The 24,224-nt window shown below is 34.5% G+C and overlaps 1 protein-coding gene across 3 annotated transcripts; it reads right to left on the minus strand.

The window, feature by feature from the left end:
* Positions 1-14,772: 14,772 nt before the first annotated feature.
* On the minus strand, positions 14,773-20,397 carry LOC104590666 (putative purine permease 11). 3 transcript variants are annotated; one of them, XM_088895934.1, is made up of 3 exons: positions 20,151-20,395; positions 18,696-18,934; positions 14,773-16,026 (listed from the first exon to the last, which is right to left on the minus strand). In XM_088895934.1, exon 3 carries the CDS (start codon positions 15,836-15,838, stop codon positions 14,906-14,908), a length of 933 nt encoding a protein of 310 aa, XP_088752060.1. In that variant the 5' UTR covers positions 15,839-16,026; positions 18,696-18,934; positions 20,151-20,395; the 3' UTR covers positions 14,773-14,905. The 3 variants fall into 3 exon arrangements, with proteins under 3 accessions (XP_088752060.1, XP_010247689.1, XP_088752059.1); XM_010249387.3 differs by lacking the exon at positions 18,696-18,934 and having other exon boundaries at positions 20,151-20,397; XM_088895933.1 differs by having other exon boundaries at positions 14,773-18,934; positions 20,151-20,394.
* Between the last annotated feature and the right edge of the window lie 3,827 nt (positions 20,398-24,224).

A 24,224-nucleotide genomic window follows, 5' to 3' on the forward strand; every position in this document is an offset into this window, starting at 1 on the left:
TACATACAAAATAATATAAAAGACAAGGTTTTGTACTCTACATATTTGTATTTATACTCCTAAACTAAGCCTAAATATAAAGTTCTCATTAAATAGAGTACTAAAAATATTATAAATAACTTTTGTTTTCTATTGTAATAAGTTGAAGCATTATCTAAATCATACCTCATAAGCCACTAATAATACTCTGGCCAAAGAATTGGTGTAGGGCTGCAAGTTGGGTCAGATTAATCCGAATTCAAACTGAATACGTTGGATCCAATTTGGTCAGGAAAGAAACCCATACATGATTTGTCTTCCAAACTGCATGTATAAATATTATATGAATTGTACATATGCATGTATGTGACAATGCATCTATGAATGCATGTATCAACAATTTAAGTTCAAAAGGAAAGGCTTTGATGTAAGTATAATACTCTATAAGCACCATAACTTTGTCCTTATATATATATATATATATATATATAATAAGGTGGTGTTTGATAAATTTGAAAATTCAGATCTGAAAAGTTAAAAAGATATTAAGTGTTTGGAATTTGAAAAGAGGCATAGATGCTTTTTTACTTTTTAGAGGCTCTGAATTCATAAGTTTGTTTGTGTTGGATCAACCCTTTACCATCTGAAATTTATTGATTTTACTATTTTACCCCTAGAACATACTACTTGTAAATGGTGAGTTCAATTTGCATTATCTCATAATAAATAATTTTCAACCTCAAAATAACATTGAAACAATACAAATAAAAAATAAAAAATTATTAATTATTAATAATTAATAAATGAAACGATTAAAATTAAAAAAAATTAATAATTTATACAAATAAAAATAAAATAATTTTTTAAAAAATAATGAAATAATTAAAAAATACTGTTTAATAAAAATAATTAATAATTAGTAATGTTTAATAAAAAATAATTATTAAATATTAATAATTAATAAAAATAAAAATAATTAATGTTTAATAATATTATTAAAATAATTAGTAACTAATAAAAATAATTAATAATTAATAATAATATTATTATTTCTACTCACCGAACCACCTCTGCAACTTGCATCGACGGTGGCAGTGGCGAGAAGATAAGAGGGAGAGAGAGAGAGAGAGAGAGAGAGAGAGAGAGAGAGAGAGAGAAGGAACCATTGCCGCTGCAAGTTGTAGCGGTGGTGGTGGGAATTCAGGAGAGAGAGAGAGAGTGCAGCGGCAGTAGTGGCAATGGAGCTTCTTAGGTCGTAGTGAGGGTTCGATTTGAGTTACATGAAAGACAAAAACATGTAATATTAAAATTTCTTTGAGGGCATTTAAGTCTTTTATGCATCTCTCAATTACGTCTAAACGCATAAGTGCCAGGCTACTAACTTAAAATTTCAGATTTGAAAAAAGATTTCAAATCGATTTTTAGACACAACCCCAAATGAGTATAGTGTCTGAAAAGCAAGTTTTTCAGACACTAGACCTCTAAAAAGTGTTATCAAACGAGGCCTAAGTCTAAAAATGTAGGACCTTAATCCACTACCTTAAATCTAAGAAATGAGAACATTTTAACAAAGCCAAATGAAGAAATGAGAGCATATATGGATGGAATACCAAACCACATATTTATTTCCTAATATTTAGAATTGAAGTTGGATATATCATAAAAGATACATCTAGGAGATCTATCATGAAATAATTTGATCCAAACTGCCTAACTCTGCATGATTAAAAAGGGATCAAAATATGTGTGTGGTGCTGAATGATATCTCTGCCACAAATGATGATAAAGACGAAAGAAAGAAAGAAAGAAAAGAAGAATTGAAATTAAATATCTTATTTTCAATGTAAAGATATCTTTCTCGCAGTGCTAGTGGGGGGTGGGGGCAAATTGAATGAAACCACACATAGTCGGGATGGTAGGGATTTGGGGTCGTCCTGTCACAAGGATTAGTGACTGTGAGTGCTCCACATTAATGGCCCCTGGGTCATAACACATGACATTGTCCTTCAAATCAACCTTTCATCACTCTGCAATAACAAAAGATGTTTGTGTCCCTGTCTTTCTTCTTTGCCCATTTTCTTTTCTCACAACATTAAGAACTGTCATGGGGCCATATACTCTTAAAATTTTCCCTGCAAGTGTTAATGAGATATATAAATATTCATAGAAAACTGAGAAGTGAGAACCATCAGTTTGGTTTTAATCTTCCTATTATTTCTAACTAGTCTACCATTTTCTCAGTTATTAGCATATATATGGCTTAATGGGTTATCTAGGGTGGCAACAGGGGTTGGCCGGGTTGGATCTTACAAAGGAAAAGCAACCAAGATGGCCAGCATTCATTGTAGAGAAATGGCTTGACTACTGTCAAGAAAGTAATCAAGCATTGGAATAATTTGAAACGATATGGGTCATGGCTAGGTTGTATAATTTCATTTATGGTTTATATTAAATGATTGCAAATTACATGAGAATGAGAGGGAAAGATCACTGAGATGGTTTGATTCTGTGCCCTAAGAATCAACATTTGCTCTAGTGAAAATGAATGGATGGGACCAAGTTTGGAGCTGTAATGGGTCTCCTTGAGAGGATAACTGAGGCTGTCTGAGATAGATGCATGGATTGTATACCATGTCTCCATTTTAAAATTATAGCAGCAGATTTGGATTTAACACTCACAACACCATTCTCACACCATCCTCACACAGCCTTTTGCAGGTGTGCATTGGGAACATCTCCACGCTTGTATGTTTTTATTCAGTGGAGAGATATTCTTAATACAGTGTTCCGCAGCACAACAATATTTATTCAAGATATATAAAAGATTAATTCTGTTAAGAAAAGTGATTAAGGCTTGGGTGATGACCCTGCAATCCAAAGTGTGATACCTAGTCTATTATATGGATCCATCCCGAGCATTCACCATCAGTTTTCACTTTCTCTATGGAGCATGATGAAGGAACCTTGAGAGAAAGCAAAACATCATTTATAGTAAGGTTTTGGAGACGCCGTTGACTCAGATGGTCGGACCGTTCGCTTCGAGAATTGTTCAGGCAACAGGTTCCGTTTTACTCCAATCATTGAAAAAGTCAACAATCCGGTGATCTGGGTGGTTGAACCGTTGACCTATTGACTCGTTCAACGGTTTTGACCGTTTTTTATTTTTAATTATTATTTTTTTATTTTTTAATTTATTTGTCAGAATGGGCCATCCATTTGAACCAGATGGTCGGACCGTTGACCCAGAAATCGGTGGTCAGAACGGTTCCATTTCTGGGTCATTTTTTAAAACGTTAATTTATAGTACTCTCCCGGGGTTGGATCCTTTAAAAGGTGATGTGTTTGGTTAATTAAGAAGCAACCAAGTAGGTGTTTGGCACTATTGGCGTTTCTTGGAAAAATAACACCAAATCAGCACCATGTCTGAAATTTGTTTTTTGGAAAACTAAAGATGTTTGGTTAGCCATTTTTTTCTGAAAAATGTTTTCTTAGAACATGTCTTTAAAATCGAGAAAGGTGTGATATGAGAAAACACCCTTTTCCGGGTGTTTTTTAGTTTTTAATGCTGATATGACATTAAAAAAAGCCTATGTGGCAGCAACAACAATGATACCTAGAAAGCCGAAGAAAACTATATGCACTATGCCTATGCAGCACCATTCCTATCTATATCTATATATTAAAATGGAATGTGCCAAGCTGGCACTTTCCTGCTTATTGGTTTATTCTCAATGGCACTTATCCTTTTTCTGATTTCTTCTCAAAGGCACCTATCTTTTTTTCTGATTATTTTGAATTCTTTTTAATTTTAAAATTGAACAAAATAAGTCAAGTGACCAATCACCTTTAAAGCTTTTAGCACTCCTCATTAACACACCATTAATTTTCTCTCTCTCTCTCTCTCTCCCCTCTTTCCCATTAACTCTTTTGATAATCTCTCCTCATTAATTATGCCATGAACTTCATGCCACTAATTCTCTATCGTCTCTATTACTCTATTAAATTGTATAAAATTCATTAACTTTATATATATATGTATCTATTTCATTTAATTATAATTTTGTATATATATTAGATATATTTGTATTAAACTATAATTATTAGTAAAGATCAATTATATTGAAATTAAGATATTCAATGATATATTATTGTGCTAAATAACCTACTTTCATTTAAAATTATAATCCATTTGAAAATAACAAAAATTAACTAACCATAATAAAAATAATTTAGTAAGTTACTTAAATAAAATAAAAATAATTATTAATTATTATTATTATTATTTATAAAAATATATTTATTCATATAATAAAAATAATTTAATTGATAAAAGGAATAAGATAAATTAAAACTGATATCAATTTAAAATTAATATAAAACTGATACAAAACTATCAAACAACTATTAGTTTTATAATTAAATTTTATTACTTTAAACCCAACTTAAGTTCCAATGAAAAATAAAAATTTATATAGTTAATTAAATTTCATAAGGAATTTAAATTTAATAAAAACTTAATATACTTAAATAATTTTATTTTTTACCAATTTTAAAAATTAATAAAAAATTATTAATTTTAAATATAGTTTAATTATTTCAAAATCAATTTAAATTCCATTTAAAAATAAGAAAAATTATAAAAACCTCCTTGGGTTTTCTAACAGTCCTATGAGCTCCCTAGTGTTTTAACCTTAACAAAAACCTCTCCTATTGTTTTGAAAAATGGTACAAATACATCCCTTTTGTCAATATTCCAAATAAAAAATGTTGATATAATGCATTAATTTTACTTCACTTCATCCTTTTTACCTTACTTTGAAAGTTGTCTAGCAAAATAAATTAGTGGAGGGTAAAGTTGAAACTTTGAATTATGCATGATGCATTAACAATGCACTACTTTTTTTTCTCAAAGCCATAGAGGAGGCCTTTGTTAGGATCAAAGCACAAAGGTGGTTTATAGACTGATATAAAAGGATAGATTTTTATAATTTTACCTAAAAATAATATAAAATAATAATAATAATAATAATAATAATAATAATAATAATAATAATAATAATAATAATAATAATAATAATAATAATAATAAAACGAATTTATCTAGAGAATATAAAATTGGCCACTCTCACTAAAACACAATTTAGATTGTAATTGAATAAAATAGACATAACCCTTAAGAATAATACTTGAATTGAAATTAAATAAACACCATTTAATTATCTACTGAATAGAATAGAGGTAAGTGATGGGTTTCGTGAAATATAGCAGGTCATTATCTACTGAGGTCCTTATCATGCATCCCAAATTATCAATAGCAGGTCTATTTTTTCGGCTGATGTTGATGTGATCAATCTAACGGACGGTTCCGATTAATAACTTGGTACAATATCAATGGACCAATGTAGCTGTTGAGAAGGACAGACAGTATCGCGCTAGCTATCTTTACATTTCATAAGATTGAAGTGGTGACTGACTACTACTGGGTCTGAATATATAATATTCCCTCCACATGCATTGCTGGCTGCAATCTACGCTGAACAAGGTGAACATTCGAACGAACCAATGTGGTTATGTGGACCAACCATCAAACAATCTCCCATCACAAATATTCTTCAAAGATCTCATGGCGCAAAGATAAACACTCTAATTGCATCTGGGTCAAACTGTGGGAAGTTCATTCATGATTGGATTTCGGAAACTTTCTTCGTCTCCAATTCAATGATACCCGTACCCAACCCATGTACTGTCTGTCATTAGGCCCACCGCAAATAAACCCACCAAAGTCAAACGCATCAAACAGTCGAAAGCTCTCCGGTGAGGGCTCTTTGCAAGTTGCAACGTTGCTCCACCTGTAAAAAATCTGTTTAAATACTTTACCTAATAGTTTAGTTTAAGTTTTTAGGTTGAATAATTCTTCTTGTTTGATTTAAATATTTTATTTAATAGTTTAAGCTTTTAGATTGAATAAAATATTGTATCTAATAATTTAAACTTTTAGGCTAAATAGTACCTCTTATTTGATCGAATGATCTAAGGTATATCGTTGCGTTGCTATTGTATTTCGAGTTGATCAATATAAATCGGTGAAAATGTATTGTTACATTATATGAGTATCATTTCAACTAGAAAAATGTATATATGTGATAAACATCACATTTGATGTTTTAGGTAGAAACAATAATCTGTATTGATTAACTTAAAACCTTTTGGAAAATATTTCAGATAGAAAAGATCAATTCAAAATGCAACAAAAATGTAACATCAATGTACCAAACACCCCTTAGTATTTGATCCCTGTCGCTCCCTTATAATGGGGCGTGTTAGATAATAAACACATATTATTATAGAATTAGGTTAAGCTTTCAGGTTGAATGGTTCTTTTAGTAGATCGACGAATACGCTCAAATCTAGTCTGACCAGAAAGTTAACAGAATTCTCTGACGGAAAACAATTCAGATTTACTTCTCACATCAACCTCACAACACTTTCAGTAATGCATTGGCAGCATCTCCCATATTTGTATTCTTTCATTCATGCGGGAGATCTCCCATGTTTGTATTGTAAGGTCGGTGTAAGAACACTCTGTGAGGAGCAAATCCAGTTGCGGTTGTAGACAGTATTTTTTGAATTTGATCTGATTTGTTTTGAAAAACTGTTTATCTGAATTCGATATGGTTAAAAATGATCTGAATTTGATCCTCAATTGAATATAGATCCACCCTATAAAATTGGTTTTAAAATGTTTTTTTATCATAATTAATATTAAAATCATTTTTAATTAATTTATTGATAAAAATGAAAATTTGATAATTTCTTGTTCAATTTATTAATATTCATACCTTGAAGGGATCGGTTTTAGGATCAGTTCTAGCCTTTGCAGTTTCGAGTCGGTTCTAAAGTCTACTTACGGAACCCGTTCTTTCTTTCCTTGCTTACCCCCTTAAAAAAATTGAAACAGTTCTTTAAAAATTTGATTTTCAATAAATCTAATATATAGTTTAAAACTTATTATCTTTATTGATTAAATTGAGTAATTTAATATGAAAATTATCATAATCTATTAATATATGGTCCAAAACTTATGATTATAATTTAAATTTTGTAAGTATTACCTTTTACATATTATACACATTCAAATATTAAAATGAAAACAAATAATCAATTCACTTTTAGTAACTCAATGATCAAGTGAGACCATGGCTTTTGTAACCACGAGTGTTTGGGTCCAAATCTTCCCGTCTTTAAAAGTATTTTGGGCTTTATTTCAAGAAAAATTCGATTTCAACGCCAAGTCTCACCAAGGTCAATTCACTGGGTTGGCTCGGATAGGGTTAAACACCTAGACCTTGGAATTGCCTGGGTAGGGGTTGGTTCCAAGAATTTGGAACCGTACCCTACCCTATAACAGAATTGGATAGGGTTGGTTCAAAGGTGGGTTCCATTTGATTCTAGGTAGAGCTTATTCATTTGCTCACCCCCTAGATTGTAATCCCAATTTGATTTGAATATGATATGAATCTAACAAATCAGATTTGATTTGCATTCGAATTTTAACAAATCAAAATTGGATACCTTTTCGATTCCGTTTGTAGCCCTATCCTTGTAAAACAATTGTCCTTCTCCTACTCTAACTGAATGCTAGGGGTGCAGCTTGGATGGACCCAATCTGAGCCCAGACCAATCTAGCCCGCAATTTTATGCAGACTATGCTTAAATTTTTGGTAGGGGTGTTAATGGATTGGTTTTGGATTGGACCCCGTCCAAACCAAAATCAATTTGAACGGATTAGACAAATCAACAAGACATTTTGAATTCCCAATAAGTATCTTGAATTGGACCAGGTTTGGGTTAGAATTAATCTAAATTAAAATAAAATTGAATAGATTGGAGGGATAAATTAGATTGATCCAAATTGGTAAAAAATATTCATTGGATTGGACTGGAACTGATCCATTTGTAATAGACTCACATTAGACTGGATCGAATTGGACCAAATCCAATCCAATTGACACCCCTATTTTTTTTTGTTCTCAGGCCTAAAGGTTTGGGTCTTTTAAAATTTTGAGGCTGTTCTCGAGCCCAGCACTTTGGAAATTCAAAGCCAGCCCGACTGAGGTTGCGCTCGGACTTTGGCACCAATTATTAGGGTTGGGCCTGGGCTGAGCTAAAACCAGTGCAGCCCGCCCGACTTAGCCCCTACTGAATGCCCCTTTCCCGTGTCTCTGCAAATCCGGTATCGGATAATCGGAGAAGACTGTTAACAAAGGAGCTCGAGCAAATTTTCCTATAGCATAGTAGTTACTGGCGGAAGAATCAGTGCAACGTGACGCATCGTTTAAAGAGGAACGGATAGGATTTAATTCTGGTAAGAGCGAGAGTCGCAAGAGAAGGAACTCCTATCTTTTGCCAAAACCTTAGGTTCGTATCGAGTTTGGAAGAGTTTCCTAGCTTTCTTTTTCTTTTTCATTTGATTTGGATCTCCTATTCCTTCTATGCTGTTTTTGATTCATTATTCTTCTGATCTTGAGCAATGTGCGAATCAGTGTGAGGGTGGAACTCAGTCTATGGATTGAGAGGCGAAGGAAATAAAATGGTTATGATTATTTGGAAAACCTGAAATTTGAGCTCTGTTTGTTGGAATGATGCTAATATTCATTGCAATAGCAAAAGTTAAACTGATTTGTTGGTGGAGATTAAATGTCAAATTTTGTTCGTCTTTCTTCTCTTTTGATACTTTGAGTCTTTGAATGCGATATAAAGAATTAATTATAGAGAAATCTCTTATGATGCTTCTAGTCTAGTTTACAAGTATATGCCCTATATGCCCATCTAGACTCAAGAACTGTGCATTTGTTTTGTTGGTTGTATCTTCACCAGTTTCGAAAAAGATCCTAAACCAGTTTTCTAGAAAGCATTTAACCAAAGCTTCAATTCCGTCTTACTCTCTCCTTAGAATCTTTGATGCATTTGTTCTTATTTTGAAGAAGTATTTATTATTTTTATTTTGGAAAAAATTAGGATTAGGACCCTGTACTATGGGTCTAGTGCCACTTTGGTCTCTAAAAACACGACAATTCAGTACCCCAACTTTCAAAGCGTGCCAATTTAGTACCTGCCGGTATCCAGCCGTTAAGTGGCATGCAAAAAGACACAAATGCCCTTTAGATATCATGTAATTTTCTTTATCAACCCTTTAGTGAAGAAATGAAACATGTTAGAGAGTTTTGTTCTTACAATGGATCTTAAAAATTCATTGGTGGAAGTTCAGACATCAGAGATGAACTAAGAGATAGCAATGGTCAGTTGAGTGTGATGGACATGAATGTTATTCCCAGATGGAGGGAACGAGCTCAGTTTTGAGCTCTGTTTCATCTTCTTGTGGAAGAAGATGATGAACATTGTTTTATTTTCAAGGGTAGTTTTGACATTTTCAAAAGTCATAAGTTGCACGTTATGTCACGTAATATACATAACTGACGCTCTGTTAACGATAGGTACTAGATTGGCACATTTTGAAAGTTTGGGTACTGAATTATCACGTTTTAAAGTTTGGGGACCAAAGTGGTGCTAGGCCCAAAGTTCAAGATACTTATTGGGAATTTTCCTTGTTCTTTTTTAAGGAGTGCAGAGAATTGTAAATAATATCAGTAGCCATTAGTGGGCACAGTAGCCATTAAGAACAAAAAGTAACCCAAAATAAAAGAAAAACCCAATCTCACCATTAAGAGCAAAGTTATGGCCACCCAAAGTTTTTGTACATCTACATCTTTCATGATATAATTATTATCGAAGAAAATAATACTTTCATAAATACATAATTTCATGGATGCCCTATATACATAGATATATGTGCATTAGGTATTATTAAAAAAATTAAACCTAAAAATAAAAAAAATGTAATGTAATTTGTAACTTGTGACCCATTGTCTGGGTCAAGTGGGTTGATAGTTCAAGCATCTAGGTCAACAGGTCTCTGACCAAGTCAACCATTTTTGAGTGCTTGCAGTTTGGATTTATCCCGAGTTGGAATTGTTGCCAGGCAACGTTTAAAATTTCGACACAATACACTCTTATTGGGCGTATCATATTGTATTGGTGGTTCACCAATACATGAAATACATGGTGTTTGGCATTTTGACCCATTTCAGGGGGTAGGCAGGCCTAAGACCCACCCCCTGACCTTTTTTGGAAAAATAAAAACTAAAAAGAGGATGGGCATTAGGTACACAGTACCAATGGTTTAAAAGGTGTGCCTAGGTGCTCAGGCAAGACACATTTTATGGTATGCAACTTGCGTGCGCCTGGTGTGCCTTGCGCTTCAGTCCAATCGTGTGCTTTTTTTATTTTTTTGCACTTTTTGTTCTTTTTTGAAGCAAGTCCTTGAGGCAAGCCTAAACAAGTCCACGTTAGGGTCTTAAATTCTTAATCCTTACACAAAAAATAAATGATTTTATAATTTTAATTGCCTTTTTTGAGAACCACTTATTTGCTAATGTTGTTCATTCATTCATTCATCATAGTAAAATATCTTCTTAAAAGGCAATTAAAATTATAAAATCAATTTTTTTTTTGGTGTAAGGATTAAGAATTTAAGATCCTAACATGGACTTGTTTGGGCTTGCTTCGAGGGACTTGGTACAAAGGTGGCTCATAGAATCAAGAATGCAAGATATTTTACATTACATTAGCCATTTGAAGTAATGCAATTGAGGAAAAAATTGATTTTATTTTTAGATTTTCATTTGAATGCACTTTACATGTTATGTTTATGTATTTTAATTTTAGATAATAGTTTTTTAAATATTTATATTAAAATTTAAGTTTATATTTTATTAAATATTATGTTTAATATGTTTTTTATTTTTTGATTTTTTTTGACATCTTTTGAACTTTTTTGGCATTTTTTTTATATTATTGCACCTTGCTTCAGAAAGGCGCGTGCCCTGCCTTGCACCTCAGGTGCAAATTGTCCCTTGTGTTTTTTTTTTTGGGTGCAAAGTACTGATACACTCTTTTTGGCATATCAAGGTGTATCGATACTTTGAACCTTGTTGCCGGGTGATGGTTTGAACAGTTTGACTGTCTGGGTCAGTGGTAGGAAAATACCATGCCAGATTGGGGTGCAAGTTGGGCAGGTTTGGCTGGGTTTTAGCTTAACCCCGGCCCAACCCTAAGAATTGGGCCTAAGGCCAAATCCCGAAGTCAAGCCCAAACTATCCAACCCAAGCCCATTTCGCACTAAAATTTGATGCACTCAGGTTGGGCTTGGGCCCGGGCTAGACTCAGGTTGGTCAATCATCTTACACTAAAAATTGATATACATGTATGATGTGTGTGTATATGTATGCATGAATGCATATATGTGTGGTTTATTATAAAAGTTATGCATATATGCATGTATGCATGCAAATATGCGTCTATATGTGCATATACACATGTATATTATCCCCAAAAATTAAAAAGTCTGAACTTTTGGGCCCAGGCCCTGAGGACCAAAAATCCAAGCCCAACCGGTGTAAAATTGCAGGCTGGATTGGTCTGGGCTCAGGTTGGGCATGCCCAAGTTGCACCTCTAAATTCAGATAGAAGACCTTAATGACGTGATTTCCACTATGATACTATGTATGTCAGGTGGAGGTTGTTTGTACTAGTGATGTAGGATATAGTAGGGATCCTACAAATTTCAGATCTATTTGTGGGGTGAAGGAATATTGGTGATTAATGATGAAGAATCAAGTAGACAGTTTGCTGTCACCCAAAGAATGAGTAAGAAATTAGAAGAGAGAGGGAGGAGCCCTTGTTGTTAGAATAAACAGCAGAGATGGATCACTTAGAAGAAGAAATAGGTATTCCTGACAAAAACTAGAATTCATTAAACCAAACTTTGTTTAATCAAATCAACTCTTCTTCTTCTTCTTTTTTTTGATGGGCAACTGTGCACTTTATTGATTGATTATAAAGAATAAAATTATGTAGAGGTATAATGTGCCAAGCACCTTAACAGTTTACACTGCCCGAGATATTCATTTAAAATGATCCTAGGACTCAAGAGTCCCTATTAGTCACCCCAAAACAACTGCTTCCTATTGTTTTGCAAGACAATCTGCCATACTGTTTTCTGTTCTTTGGGTCCAACAGAATTCTGCTCTCAATTCTTGTGCAAGTTGTTTCGCCTCCCTCAAAATATTTCTATATTGCCATGTGTCCCTCCTTGTTATGCCTTAAGCAATTCAAAGCAACCCAACAATCTTCTTCTGCCACTATGTGAGTATGTTCTTGTAATTAAATAACTTTCCCAACTTTATTTCTTAATGCGGGGCAAGTAATTCCTCTCTGACCGGGTTTCCTTGGCCAGTTACTTCTGAATAAATTGCCAATATCACACCGTTGTGATTCCTAAACACCCCACCTGTGCCTGATCTTCTCAGGTTTCCAACACTACTTCCATCAAAGCTGAGCTTAATCTGAGGTACATTTTGGAGGTTTCCAAGCTGAATGGGTTTGTGTCCTTGTTGTTGCCAAATCAACTCTTCTTAAAGTGCATTTACAGTGATTGTACTTACAAACTCAACATACACCCAAAAATTCTGAAATTGGTGTAGGGATTGAAAAACTGATTTATTTCTCCATAAATTCATCCTTGCTTCAATATCTGCATCAACTAGTTCCTTTCTCTCCAAGCTTCACCCAAAATTACTAAAAATAGTAAATCATGATTGTACTATAAATAGTAAGCCTGAGAGTGAGCATAAATAGTAATTTTGAAATAACGATAAGCTTTGGAAAACTTAAAACCCTATTCTTCAGACACCTACAACTAGAAAATAAATTAAAAAAAACTGAAAACCAATATCCTATCATCCCAAAATTCTGAAACTGGTGTAGGAATTGAAAAACTGATTTGTTTCTCAATGAATTCTTTCTTTGCTTCAATATCTTCAGAAAATAATTCCTTTCTCTCCAAGTTTTTTGGAGTATAGGGGGTTTCCTTCTAATATCTTTGAATAAGGCTCTCATTACCATTGCTGATAAAGAAACCTTGGTTCATGGAAACTAAACTTTGCTTAGGGTTATATTTTAAGTATTTCTCAGTAGATTATTTCTACACTAGTCACTAATGACAACAACAGTTACTCCAAAAGGGGTCCTATTATTATGACCAATGGAACAAGGACATACAGGGTCAGTAAACTTATCAAAGTAACATTCCAAAATTATTTGCTCTGCACTAATTTGCACGTTTAAAACCTGGATTCATTGTATGAAGACAGGTACTAATGCCACCATGGATACAAGATGGAGATCTGGATTGCATAAACAATGATATATACTCTTAGTTTAGATCTAAGAGAAAGATATAGAGCAATCTACTTCTGAGAAGGATTTTATTTATTTATTTATTGGGTCCAAGAAAGGATTTTGTTATCTCTTCTGGTACTTTGTAGTTTCAATTTTACTATTTTAAAAGTTCAGACTGTTTCAACTTTCAACTATTGCCTTATTTATGGTAGGAATCTACATGTTAGTTGCTTCGAGTTATATTTCCTTCCAAGGAAATATAAGTAATACTTACTGGGCTCTTGAAATTGCATAAGTTTTCAAAAAGAGTGACCCAATTCCAGGTAAAGTTATTAAATTAGAAGATTGGTTGTTGTTGATAATATGCATTCTGAAGTATAGGGACCCAGGAAAACCGGGTATTGGTGGAGTTTTCAGAAACTGTCGAGATATTTTTGTTGTTTTCTCTAGACAATTTGGTTCTGCAAATTCCATAACAGTAGAATCACAAGCAAAACTACAAGGGTTAAAGATAGCTAAAGCTGCATAATTTTAGGCCCTGCTTCAACTGGTGTTTTTTTTTTTTTTGAAAACGCTGTCTTTGTTTTTTTTTCTCATCATGGGTGATGCAGGAGCTGAAGAGGCCAAATTGGAATTTTATGAAATTTTATGTATTTTTGTATTTTGGATAGTAGTATTTTTGTCATTTGCAATTTTTCTGTGGGGTCCGTTGATAGGGTTTAATTTGTTTAGTTATAGTTTGTTTATGTTTAAAATTCAGAGTCATTGCATAAGTAGGATTAGAGTTATTGAGTCTTCTTTGAATTGAAATAGGATATGACTGCTTAGTTTGAGAGGATTATTGAGTCTAACGGTTTGACTCCTAGGATTATTGAGTTTAGAGTCTATAAATATGTAGGGACGTTTTACACAAAGGCAATGAAGTTTATTAAGTTTTCTTCAGAATATGCTAGCTATGGTGAGTGATTCTCATGCCCTAGAGTGATTCTAGGCACCCTGTGAGTGATTCCAGGTATTCTCTCTTCTTTCTCTCCCTATTTTCTCTCTTTATTCTTTCAAGAAGCCATTACATCCATCAATAGCCATAAAACTTTGATCAAGAAGACCATTCAACAATTCTTTAAGGACTAGAACTGAGCTGGTCCTACATCAATGGGGCTACACAACCCTGGGGGGGGGGGGGTAACCTGTCCCCCACACTCATAGCTCTCCCAAGTGGGGAGGAGCTCTTGATGGAGCAGGTTCTATTTTGTTTTCTTTTGTTGTTTTTACCTTACATTACTTCTATACTTAACTACATAATGCCTTTGCATCTGTTGCACATCTTGTACATTATTTCATATTAATAAAATATCAACTATTACTGATGAAAAAGTATATGCATTATAAAGTGATAACCTTCTACTTCTATCAATTTTCTTTTCTGCTCATTTATGTAAACAATCTTGACAAGGTACAGAAAAGGGGATACAAAAGCTACTACCAGATAAAATAAAGAAAGGAGAAGACGCAAGAAAAAAAAGTAGTTTCCATCTCCAAAATCGTATACATTTTTGTTTGTTTTCCTTTCTGATGAAATCACATAGTTTAATACAGATCTTCAGAACCACATTCCATTAAAACCCTTTCAATTAGTCTCTGTCGCAGTAAGAGTAGTATTAGAAACCTCGTTTGCTTCTGTTTGTCTTCCTTTGGACTTTGAATCATCAATGTAGTGCTGATAAACATAGGAAACAAAGCCCCAAATAGCCAACAACAAGGCAACCACCTTTATCCCATCCATTTTGTCATGGAAAAAGACCATAGCAAGAATTGGAACAATGGGCAAACACAAAGTACTAACACAATTGGAGAAGAGGGAAGAGACGTCAAAAATCAATCCTACTGTGCCAATAGATGAAATCTGCCAACCCACAGCTGTCCAAACCAAAGTCATGATGTAAGATAATTTCCCCAGTCCATACTCCTCCATCTCGCTTTTCAAACCCTTCCAATCTCCGCTTGCAAAAAGGCCTATTGTGCTTGCACAAGTTGCAACAAGGGATTGGTAGAATATCATTTCCAAGACTACAGAAAATGTCTCCTTTTTTAGAACTTTCTGGTAGGACAGCTGTGTTAGGGAAAGGTACAAGGAGAATACAGCAGATGCACCAACAGTGAATAGGACCCCTATTGCATGCTTACCTTTAGAGATTCCTGTGTTTTCTGTGGAATCAGGTTGGAGCACTAGTAGGGTGGAAGAGATTGTTAGGAGGACTAGAGAATTTAGTATAAAAGGTGTGAACTTTTGGGAATTGAGGAAGAAGGAGAAGAGTGCATTGAAAGCCAACTGTGTTGCACAGATGAGGGAATATGTAGAAACAGGGAGATACAAAAGGCCATATGAATACAACATGTTGTCGCCTGCCACCAATATGCCAAGGGATGCATAGATGAACCCAATGGTGGGAGTGGAAGAAGCTTTGGTGGTTTTTATAATGGAATTGGCAGGTGATGATTGAAAGAGGCACAGGGGAAGGATGAGGATTGGAAATCCTGCAGATTGAACAATTGTTGCCATCCATTTGCTCTTTCCACCTTTGTCATAATATAATCTTCCCAAGAGAGTAGCTGCAGGCTGGCCAGAGAGGAGGAGAAGTGTGTAGAATATCACACGAACCCACCGGTTGTAATGTTTGAGTCGGGAAAGTAGTGGATGATTATTGATAGTGTCATCCTTTTGTGAGTTTGTTTTATTGGTTTCCTGAACTGCAACAGGGAAAAAAGGTGCTAGTGAAATACTTGGCCTGTGGAAAATGTTTTGCTGTAAAACCATGCACAACTGTTATCCCATCCATCTCTGTTTCACATAGAGTTCTTTTGCAAATCCAGTCCCATCTATATTACCCTTGTGAATGTTTGTCTTCTTAATAAATTTCTTATCAAATGTTTCTAAGAATACACCTTGAAATGTCTGTTATTTGAATAATTATCAAAAAAAAATGTCTGTTATTTGAATAGGTGGTGGGAAGCAATTAGTCTAGAGCATGGCAAAGATAGTTCAGTAAGTCATCTTTACAAGAGAAAAAAGCAGAAGGGAGAGGGTGGCTCAAGGTTATCAGAAGATAATTCAGATAGGGAGGAGGAATGGGAGGTGATCATCAACAAGGTGAGGAAAGTGAGTAAAAATTTGGAAATGAGAAGATAATAGATAAAGAGATTGAGATTGTAAAGGTAATGGGTGTGCTTTATATAGGGGAAGAAGAGGCAGCAAGAAGAAGTTTTGAAAAGTTAGACAAAAGAGAAAAGAAAACAGTACAAGAGGATGCTCAGAATAAAACAGAAGAGTGAAGACTTAAAAGAGCTGAATGGGAAATCAATGTTGGAGGGTGGAAAAGATTATAAGAGTAAGATAGGAGTCCAAAGTACAGAAGATGAATTGAAGTTTACAGGGTAAGGGCTGGGGTGGATAATGTAGAAGTGGAAAGAGGAAGGGGAGAATGAAAATGGTAGTTTCAGCTAGTTTGGTATTGTGAGGTGATTTGGTATAGCTGTTACTCTTTTTGGCAGAATATATCTGCATGGTTTGGAGAGGTCAATTGATCGCATGCGTATTTGGACTGATTTTTCTATTTTTGAGCTGGGGGTGATGGATGCTTATTTTCTCAATTGATGATGGCTTATCACCCCTTCTTGTACTCCCTTTCATTTTTTAGCAAACGTTTCTTCTTTATATATAGAATAGTTTGTTTCATATATTATGAGACAAATTTCTGGTATAACCTTTCAAGTGAAACTGATGGCATTGTTGAAGGGTCTTATGGTACAATTCCTTAATGGTTTGGTGGTACATGTGCTAGTTTAACAACCATTTTTTTTTATCAGAAATGGTCTAGTGCAATAACCATGACCATGGCATGACCTCAACTAGTTTACTGATTGGGTTGATTTTTAGTTGACATGTGCTAGTTTAACAACCATTTTTTTTTATCAGAAATGGTCTAGTGCAATAACCATGACCATGGCATGACCTCAACTAGTTTACTGATTGGGTTGATTTTTAGTTGAAGATGGAAGATATCTAATAGGAGCCATCAAATAGTTAGTGCAGCCTTATATATGTTTGGGACATAGGCAACTATGCATCTTGTAGACCATAAAACTTTTATGGTATTTCCATTACCTTTATAAAAGGGGGAGGTGAGCCCATTTAGTCAACTGCTTTTTCTTTGTCGTTCCCTTTACACCCTTGGTCTGTGTGTGTGTATGCGTGCGGCCATGAGTCTCTTTTCCTTTGGGTTTTGGTTTTGGATTCACTTAAGCAAGGTTGAAAAACATCACAACGTATTGGTGCTGATATTTGTCAAATTTTCAACCCACCTATACTTTAAATACTCAAAGTTCATTTATTCTAGGAGAATGACGGTTCAGCCCAGGGTCAGAATTTTTAGGCTCAAAGTACAGTTGGGGAATTGATGCCAATTTACTGGTGGGCATTTGGTGTATAGAGTGTGGGTATTTGACATTTTGAATGTTTATTCTATCCGTTTTATATGATATCATTTGATGTAACATTTGTACTGAGAAAACGTGAGACAAAGGTTAAAAAAAGAGTTTGGATTGTTCGAGGCTCTTGATATATATATATATGTATATATAAATGAAGCAAATAAAGGAGGGGTATAAAAACAGAAATAGACATTGGTAACTCAAAACCGAACTATAATCAATAGACTGATGATGATAATAAAATGTATTTTTTTCTAATCCCAGTTGCAATCAAATGAAAGAGGAATAGAGGGATAATCAAATAAAGATTCTGCCCATCTTAGTGAGGGAATAGATATTTTTTTTTTCTCTTAATTCAAAAGGCCGAGTCCCATCCAAGGAAGAACAAAATAGTGAATTGTTGGAATGTTATAACTTTTCTACTGGAATCTATTTTATTACAATTTTTTCAGGAAGATTCATCATCCATGATCACAAGAGTTTTACAAAGTTTTAGTGATGGCGGTCAACTCGTCACTTCTTTTATTGTAAGGAACACTAAGGTTAAAAATTAAAGTTTTTCCTTTTCCAATTTTCTATTTGGTTTGTGACCAGTGGAATTGGAAGAGAAATGATCATGGAATAATGCCCCATAATTTTGATCCTTGAGTGCGACCCTATCCACTGATTAAAGGAATATCTATTTGGACTTCTTTTTCTCAAGAACAAAAAAAAAAAAAAAAAGAATTGGAGTGCAAATTTACAATAGGAAAAGGTTAAATAATTTTTCCTCTTTATCTATGAAATATTCATACTGATAGAATAAGAATTATGTAAATGTAAATGTATGCTTTCTGTAAAGATTAAATAATTTGTTTACCAAAAAAATGTAAATGTATACTCTTGTTTTATGGATTCGAACACTTAAAAGATGCTATGAGAATCCATGCCTTTCTCAGGAGGAAGTTATTTCTTTTATTTTCTTGATGATATAGAGCTTTACTTCATCATTATCATCAATTGTGGCTGTTGGGAAATGGGGTCACTGAAACTTGGAGGAGAAGCTCTGAGGTGCATTTGAAGACACTGTCTTTAGAACGTTATTTACCCCCATTCAGTTTCACTGAGTTTGCTGTTGGGTTACAGGCAAATCCGTTTCTAGGATACAATAGAGTCTTCGGACGAGAATCTGCAACCAACAAAGTTGAAGAGTTTCCGAAGAAACCTTTTATGAGACTGTAGCAGACCAGATTGAGAGAGAGAGAGAGAGAGGGAGAGAGAAGGTGATTTTCGAAAATGTTTTGTGTGTACAAATGCTTGATTTGTGCTCCTTAAATAATCTCTGAAGAGTCATGAAAGTGCTGATTTAGAAAAGGCACCTTGAACAGTCACAATTTTAAACATTGACTATTTAAAAGGTAGTTAACAATTTATGATTGTTAATTTTGAATTATGTCTCTTGATCACAGCCGACCGAATCGTGTCTGTTGATCACATCAACGGTTAGCATTGCACCAAAAGGCAAGCAAAGTACGCCTCTAAAGTGCTGCACACACACGTGCACACGCGTGCATGTGCATTGCACGGTAGCAAGCCTCATACTCTCCTCTTCTATTTCTGAGTATAAATCAGCTCCTATTAAAAAACACAAAACAAAACTTGTAATTTTCCAATGTGGGACAAGTTCAAATCTGGTTTTTGTAAGAAAAAAGCTATTTTTCAAAACAAGTGTGTTTGTAATTGATCAATCAAACCCATTAGATTTAATCTCTAATGAGATTAAAATCCAACAGTGGCAAAAGGTGAAAACGTTGTTCCTTATTGTGTTTGTGTGAATATAGGAGCTTATTATATTTTCTGCCATCCTGTGAGTACATAACTGTGAATTATTGAAAACGCTACCATGAATCATAGAATATAAAATCACAAGGAAAATATTTAGAAGGCACGACAGAAGAGAGGCCTGTATGTAACCTCCCATACAGTATACCACACAGCACTAGCATTACTTTTCCTGAAAATATCAACAGACTGCAGCGCTATTGTGGAAGTTCTTTCTTGCTTGGTTGGGGGCTGGCAGGCTGCTAAAACGGTATAGAAACAAAGCTTTGGGCCTTTTGGCCTTAAAGGGGCAAAAGCAAGCATGTAAATGAATGTTTCAAACTGAACTTTTGGCCTTAAAGGGGCGAAAGCAAGGTTTGGGCCTTTTGGTGTGAGGCGCACTCTCTGAGGAGCAAATCCGAATTCTTTTTACAATAAAACGGATGGAACCCAAATAAAATATGAAAAGCAGTTTTTCAGTAAAACCTTTCTGCATCTTGCTTCCTTGTTTTTTACATCCCCCACCCCAACAACCACATACACAGACACACAAAATAAAAGCAGTAAGCGATAAAAAAACTTACCTCTAATGTGGAGTTGCAGTTCTTGAGCCCGTTCCATGGAGAAGCAGAGAGTGCAAAAGGAGATGAGAAAGCATGGGGCGAAAGACTGTAAGTCTGTAACTGTTCAATGAGTTTCACTTCTTTAATGCGTGCATATATCGAGCTTTACTTCCACCTTTGTTTTTCCTTTTTTTTTTTTTTTTTTCCTGGTAACAAGAAAGTAGTGGATATACACAACGAGCTTGCTTCTACTTATTTTTTCTGGTAAAAAGAAAGTAGTGCATATACACCATCAGCTTGCTTGTACTTGAAATAGTGCATATACACCATCAACTTAGGTGATTGGTTCTCTGTTTGTGACCTTACAATCCAATGTCTCATCTGTGTACACTTCATACACAATTGAAAACTCAATAGGTGGTCCACGGATTTCATGGTCAACATTGGAGAGCTACACCTGAATTCTGTAGTTATATTTACACATGCACTTTTCTGGCATGATCTTGATCTTTCACAAGCGGCTGTGGTGGTCGATGCGATGTTGGATACTTGGATATGGTCCGCTTATAATAATAATAATAATAATAATAATAATAATGGAAGCAGCTGACAAATGCACATGGGTGTTTATGTAGGAAGTTTGGAAAATCTTTTGAAAGACTATGAATCGACATGTTCAAAAGCCTGCACGTTTTGTCTTCAATTGAATTGGCGAGTTATGATGCATTTATTGATATTTGTTGCACATTAAATCAAGATTTTCCTGCTGTGGTGTTTTGTGGGTAGAGATGTGAGAATAATTTGAGTAGCAGATCCCAAGTGTAAAGATGATAACTGTGACATGTTTTACCACTGATTCTTTACACTCGTCTTTTGTTGCATGGTGCAATTGATGCCCCATAGATTTTGCCTCAATTGATGCCCTATAGATTTTCTCAAATTTCAAGGCAACTGGTTCTTTTACTATTCAAGATGGCCGGTGAAGGCATACTAATAAGTTGAAAGATGGGACAGCCTTTCAAAGATTTTGTAGCTGAATGATCACTGTGGGAAGAAGAAACATAACCACTTGGATAATGCAACCCTCTTTTATTTGAGCGTGCAAAACAAGTTCATATTGGCAGAGTTATAAGATGAAAATCATGCGAACTTGTCGAAAAAAAAGCAAAGAAAAGAAAGAAGATAAAATACATTTATAGACCACTTTTTATCCCCACAACCATGGTATATGGCAGATCGGGAAGGGTCATCATCCAATTGAAGCCTCTAGTTCGAAGATCCTAACAATTGAATCAATCGGTCTCATTTGGACGGTATGATGAAATAATTATCGGTATCATAATCAGAGTTTTTCTTCGGTATTTCATTGCTTCTTGTCACCAAATTCATACAATTTGGAATTATTCTTTCTGATCAGGAGTATTTAACTTGTGATCCTCTGCCCCTGGTGATTGCTTTGAATTGCAACAACGTTCAGATAACAGAGAGATCGCTTGGTTGGCCAACCTTGTTAGCTCACCTGACCTGCTCCTTTTTTTTTTGAATGGCCAGAAAACATGTGCGCTATTATCTATATCTATACCATCATAAAGTGGGTACTTGCCTTGGTTTTGTGCAAGTTATAGAAGTTAAATTTGAACATATAATGTCAACTTCCATAGTTTGTTATAACTCCAATAATCCCTATCTTCACTGTCATGATCAATGACTTAAAGGGGTGTTCGACAACATGGTTGGTTTTGTTTTTGAAAACAAAAACAACTGCCATATCATCAAAAACAATACAATTTTGCTGATGTGGTAGTTGTTTTTGTTTTTAAAAACAAAACCAAACATATTGTCAAACACCCCCTTAAATTGTCGTTCTTTCAAATATATAGATCACTTGTTAAGATTAGTTCACCTCATCTATCAAAAGATTCAAAATGTTGCAAAGAGACTAAGGTGGCGTTTGTTAGAAAGATATTAAAAGTGTCTGAAATTTGAAAAGAGACATAGTTGCTTTTCAACTTTTTAGAGGCTCTGAATAAAGAAGGTTGTTTGTGTTAGATCAAACCTTCAGCATCTGAAATTCATTGATTTTATTATTTTACCCCTAAAATAAACTATTTGGTAATTTTGATTTCAATTTGCATTATTTCATAAAAAATAATTTATTAAATTCAAAAAATATGAGATAAATTATAAAAATAAAAAATAATTTATTAAAATAAGAATAAAATTGAAAATACATATCAATTTATAAACTAAAAATAAATTATTAAGAGTTAAAATAATAATGAAAATAGTAATAAAGACCATGAAGCAATAAAAAAATTTAATAATTATCAAATTAATATCTTAAAACTATTAAAATATTTAATAATTAATAAAAACTAAAATAATTAATAATTAATACAAATATAATTTATAAAAAATAAAAAACAATTTATTAAAATAATAATAAAATTGAAAAGAACGTCGTTGCTGAGAGTTGCAGCGGCGGTGGTAGAAAGACGGGGGGAGAAAGAGAAAGAGAGAGGGAAGGGAAATCGAACGCCGACAACTGTAGGGTTGTAGTGGTGACGACGGGAAAACAGGGAGAGAGAGAGAGAGAGAGAGAGAGGAATTGAACAGCTAAGAACGAAAATGAGTTTTCCATCACCAATGACTATAGGGTTTCTTGGAGTTCTCCATCGCTGTCTCCTTTAGAGTTCTCCATTTCTCTCCCTCTGCTGTCATAGTTGTTGGCGTCGACAAAAATGTGCCAAGAAATGAGTCGCGATGGTCGCTGGGAGAATAGAATATCAATTCCCAGATGGCCATTGATTGCTGGAATATAGGTCGCCGGGAGAACGGAAACCTAGATCGCTAGGAGACTTGTCTACTGCATCACTGATGATTGGGAACTCAAATGAGAAGAAATTTGGGTTTAAAATGGGATGTCCTTTCAAATATTATCAGGCCCATTTTAGGCTTTTGGACACATCTGAAACGTATCTGAGCGTGTTCAGTCATGGCCCACGGTCTAAACATCTGAAAGTTGCAGATCAACTTTCAGACACATTCAACATACCCAAACACTTACTGGAATCTGAAAAGTAATGTTTTCAGATTTCAGACCTCTTAAAGGCGTTATCAAACGCCACCTAAGCTGTAAGTGGATACGTCTCTTATGAGAGTGACTCCTTTGACTCTCGAGACACTCAGGTCGAAAATCTCTGTTGGTTCAATGCATCAAAATTATGAAGGGCCCATTTATTATGAGCTTAATAGTAAATGATGCAAAATGAAACAGGTTTCTCAACTGTGACGAAATTTTCGCAACTCTCTGTTTGGAATTGGATGCCACAAGTTACAAGTGACGAATTGATGATGATGCTCACAAGGCAAGAAGACTGAATTCAGTTTGTCTAAACTTTCAAAATAGTTCCAATTGCATTCAGGGTGTGTCCAAACGCCTAAAACCACGATGCAAAGGAAAGACTGTAGGGCAGATAAAGTTGTAGAGATGCAACAGAGAGTCTTCGGATTGTCGAGAAAACATGGACAGATACCAGAAGTAAAACTTCAAAGAGCTGAAGTCACTGAATTGAAAGACTTATTGGTTTGTCTTTTGTTGAATAAATTTGTAATGAGTTTGTGAGCTACTTTAATGGCTGAATTTGAAATTGGGTTGATTTATCATACCGCTAAATTATTTTAATTATTTCATCCACTAAAAAACAAAGATATAGGTCATGCAGTTCAGCTACTTCAGTCATTCCGTAACGACCCCTAAGTCAACTAGACAAGTGGAACTCCCTGAAGCTTAAAGCGGCGATTCGGCATTCGAACTGTAATTGATTGTACAATAAGAATCGGGATTAGGAACCCTACTGTTTCGACCTTATTTTTCGAAAATGGAATCATCTTAGCCACCGGTTCACAGGTCAAACGGTCCAATCATCTCGTCCAAACCTAGGTCAGATGGTTTTGGGGTCCAAAACCAGACCCAAACCTGTGACCAGTTCTCGGGTCAACTGATCCGACCATCCAGTCTGCACCGGTTTTTAAAACCATGCATATTTTTATTTGTACTCTTTCCAAACTGAACCTGAACCTATAGTAGAATTT

Source organism: Nelumbo nucifera, chromosome 1 (assembly GCF_055504915.1).
Source record: "Nelumbo nucifera cultivar China Antique chromosome 1, China Antique-T2T, whole genome shotgun sequence".
Taxonomy (NCBI): Eukaryota; Viridiplantae; Streptophyta; class Magnoliopsida; order Proteales; family Nelumbonaceae; genus Nelumbo; species Nelumbo nucifera.

Coding starts and splice junctions, on each gene's coding strand:
- LOC104590666 (XM_088895933.1), bottom strand. CDS start 16,093: ATGGTTTTACAGCAAAACATTTTCCACAGGCCAAGTATTTCACTAGCA.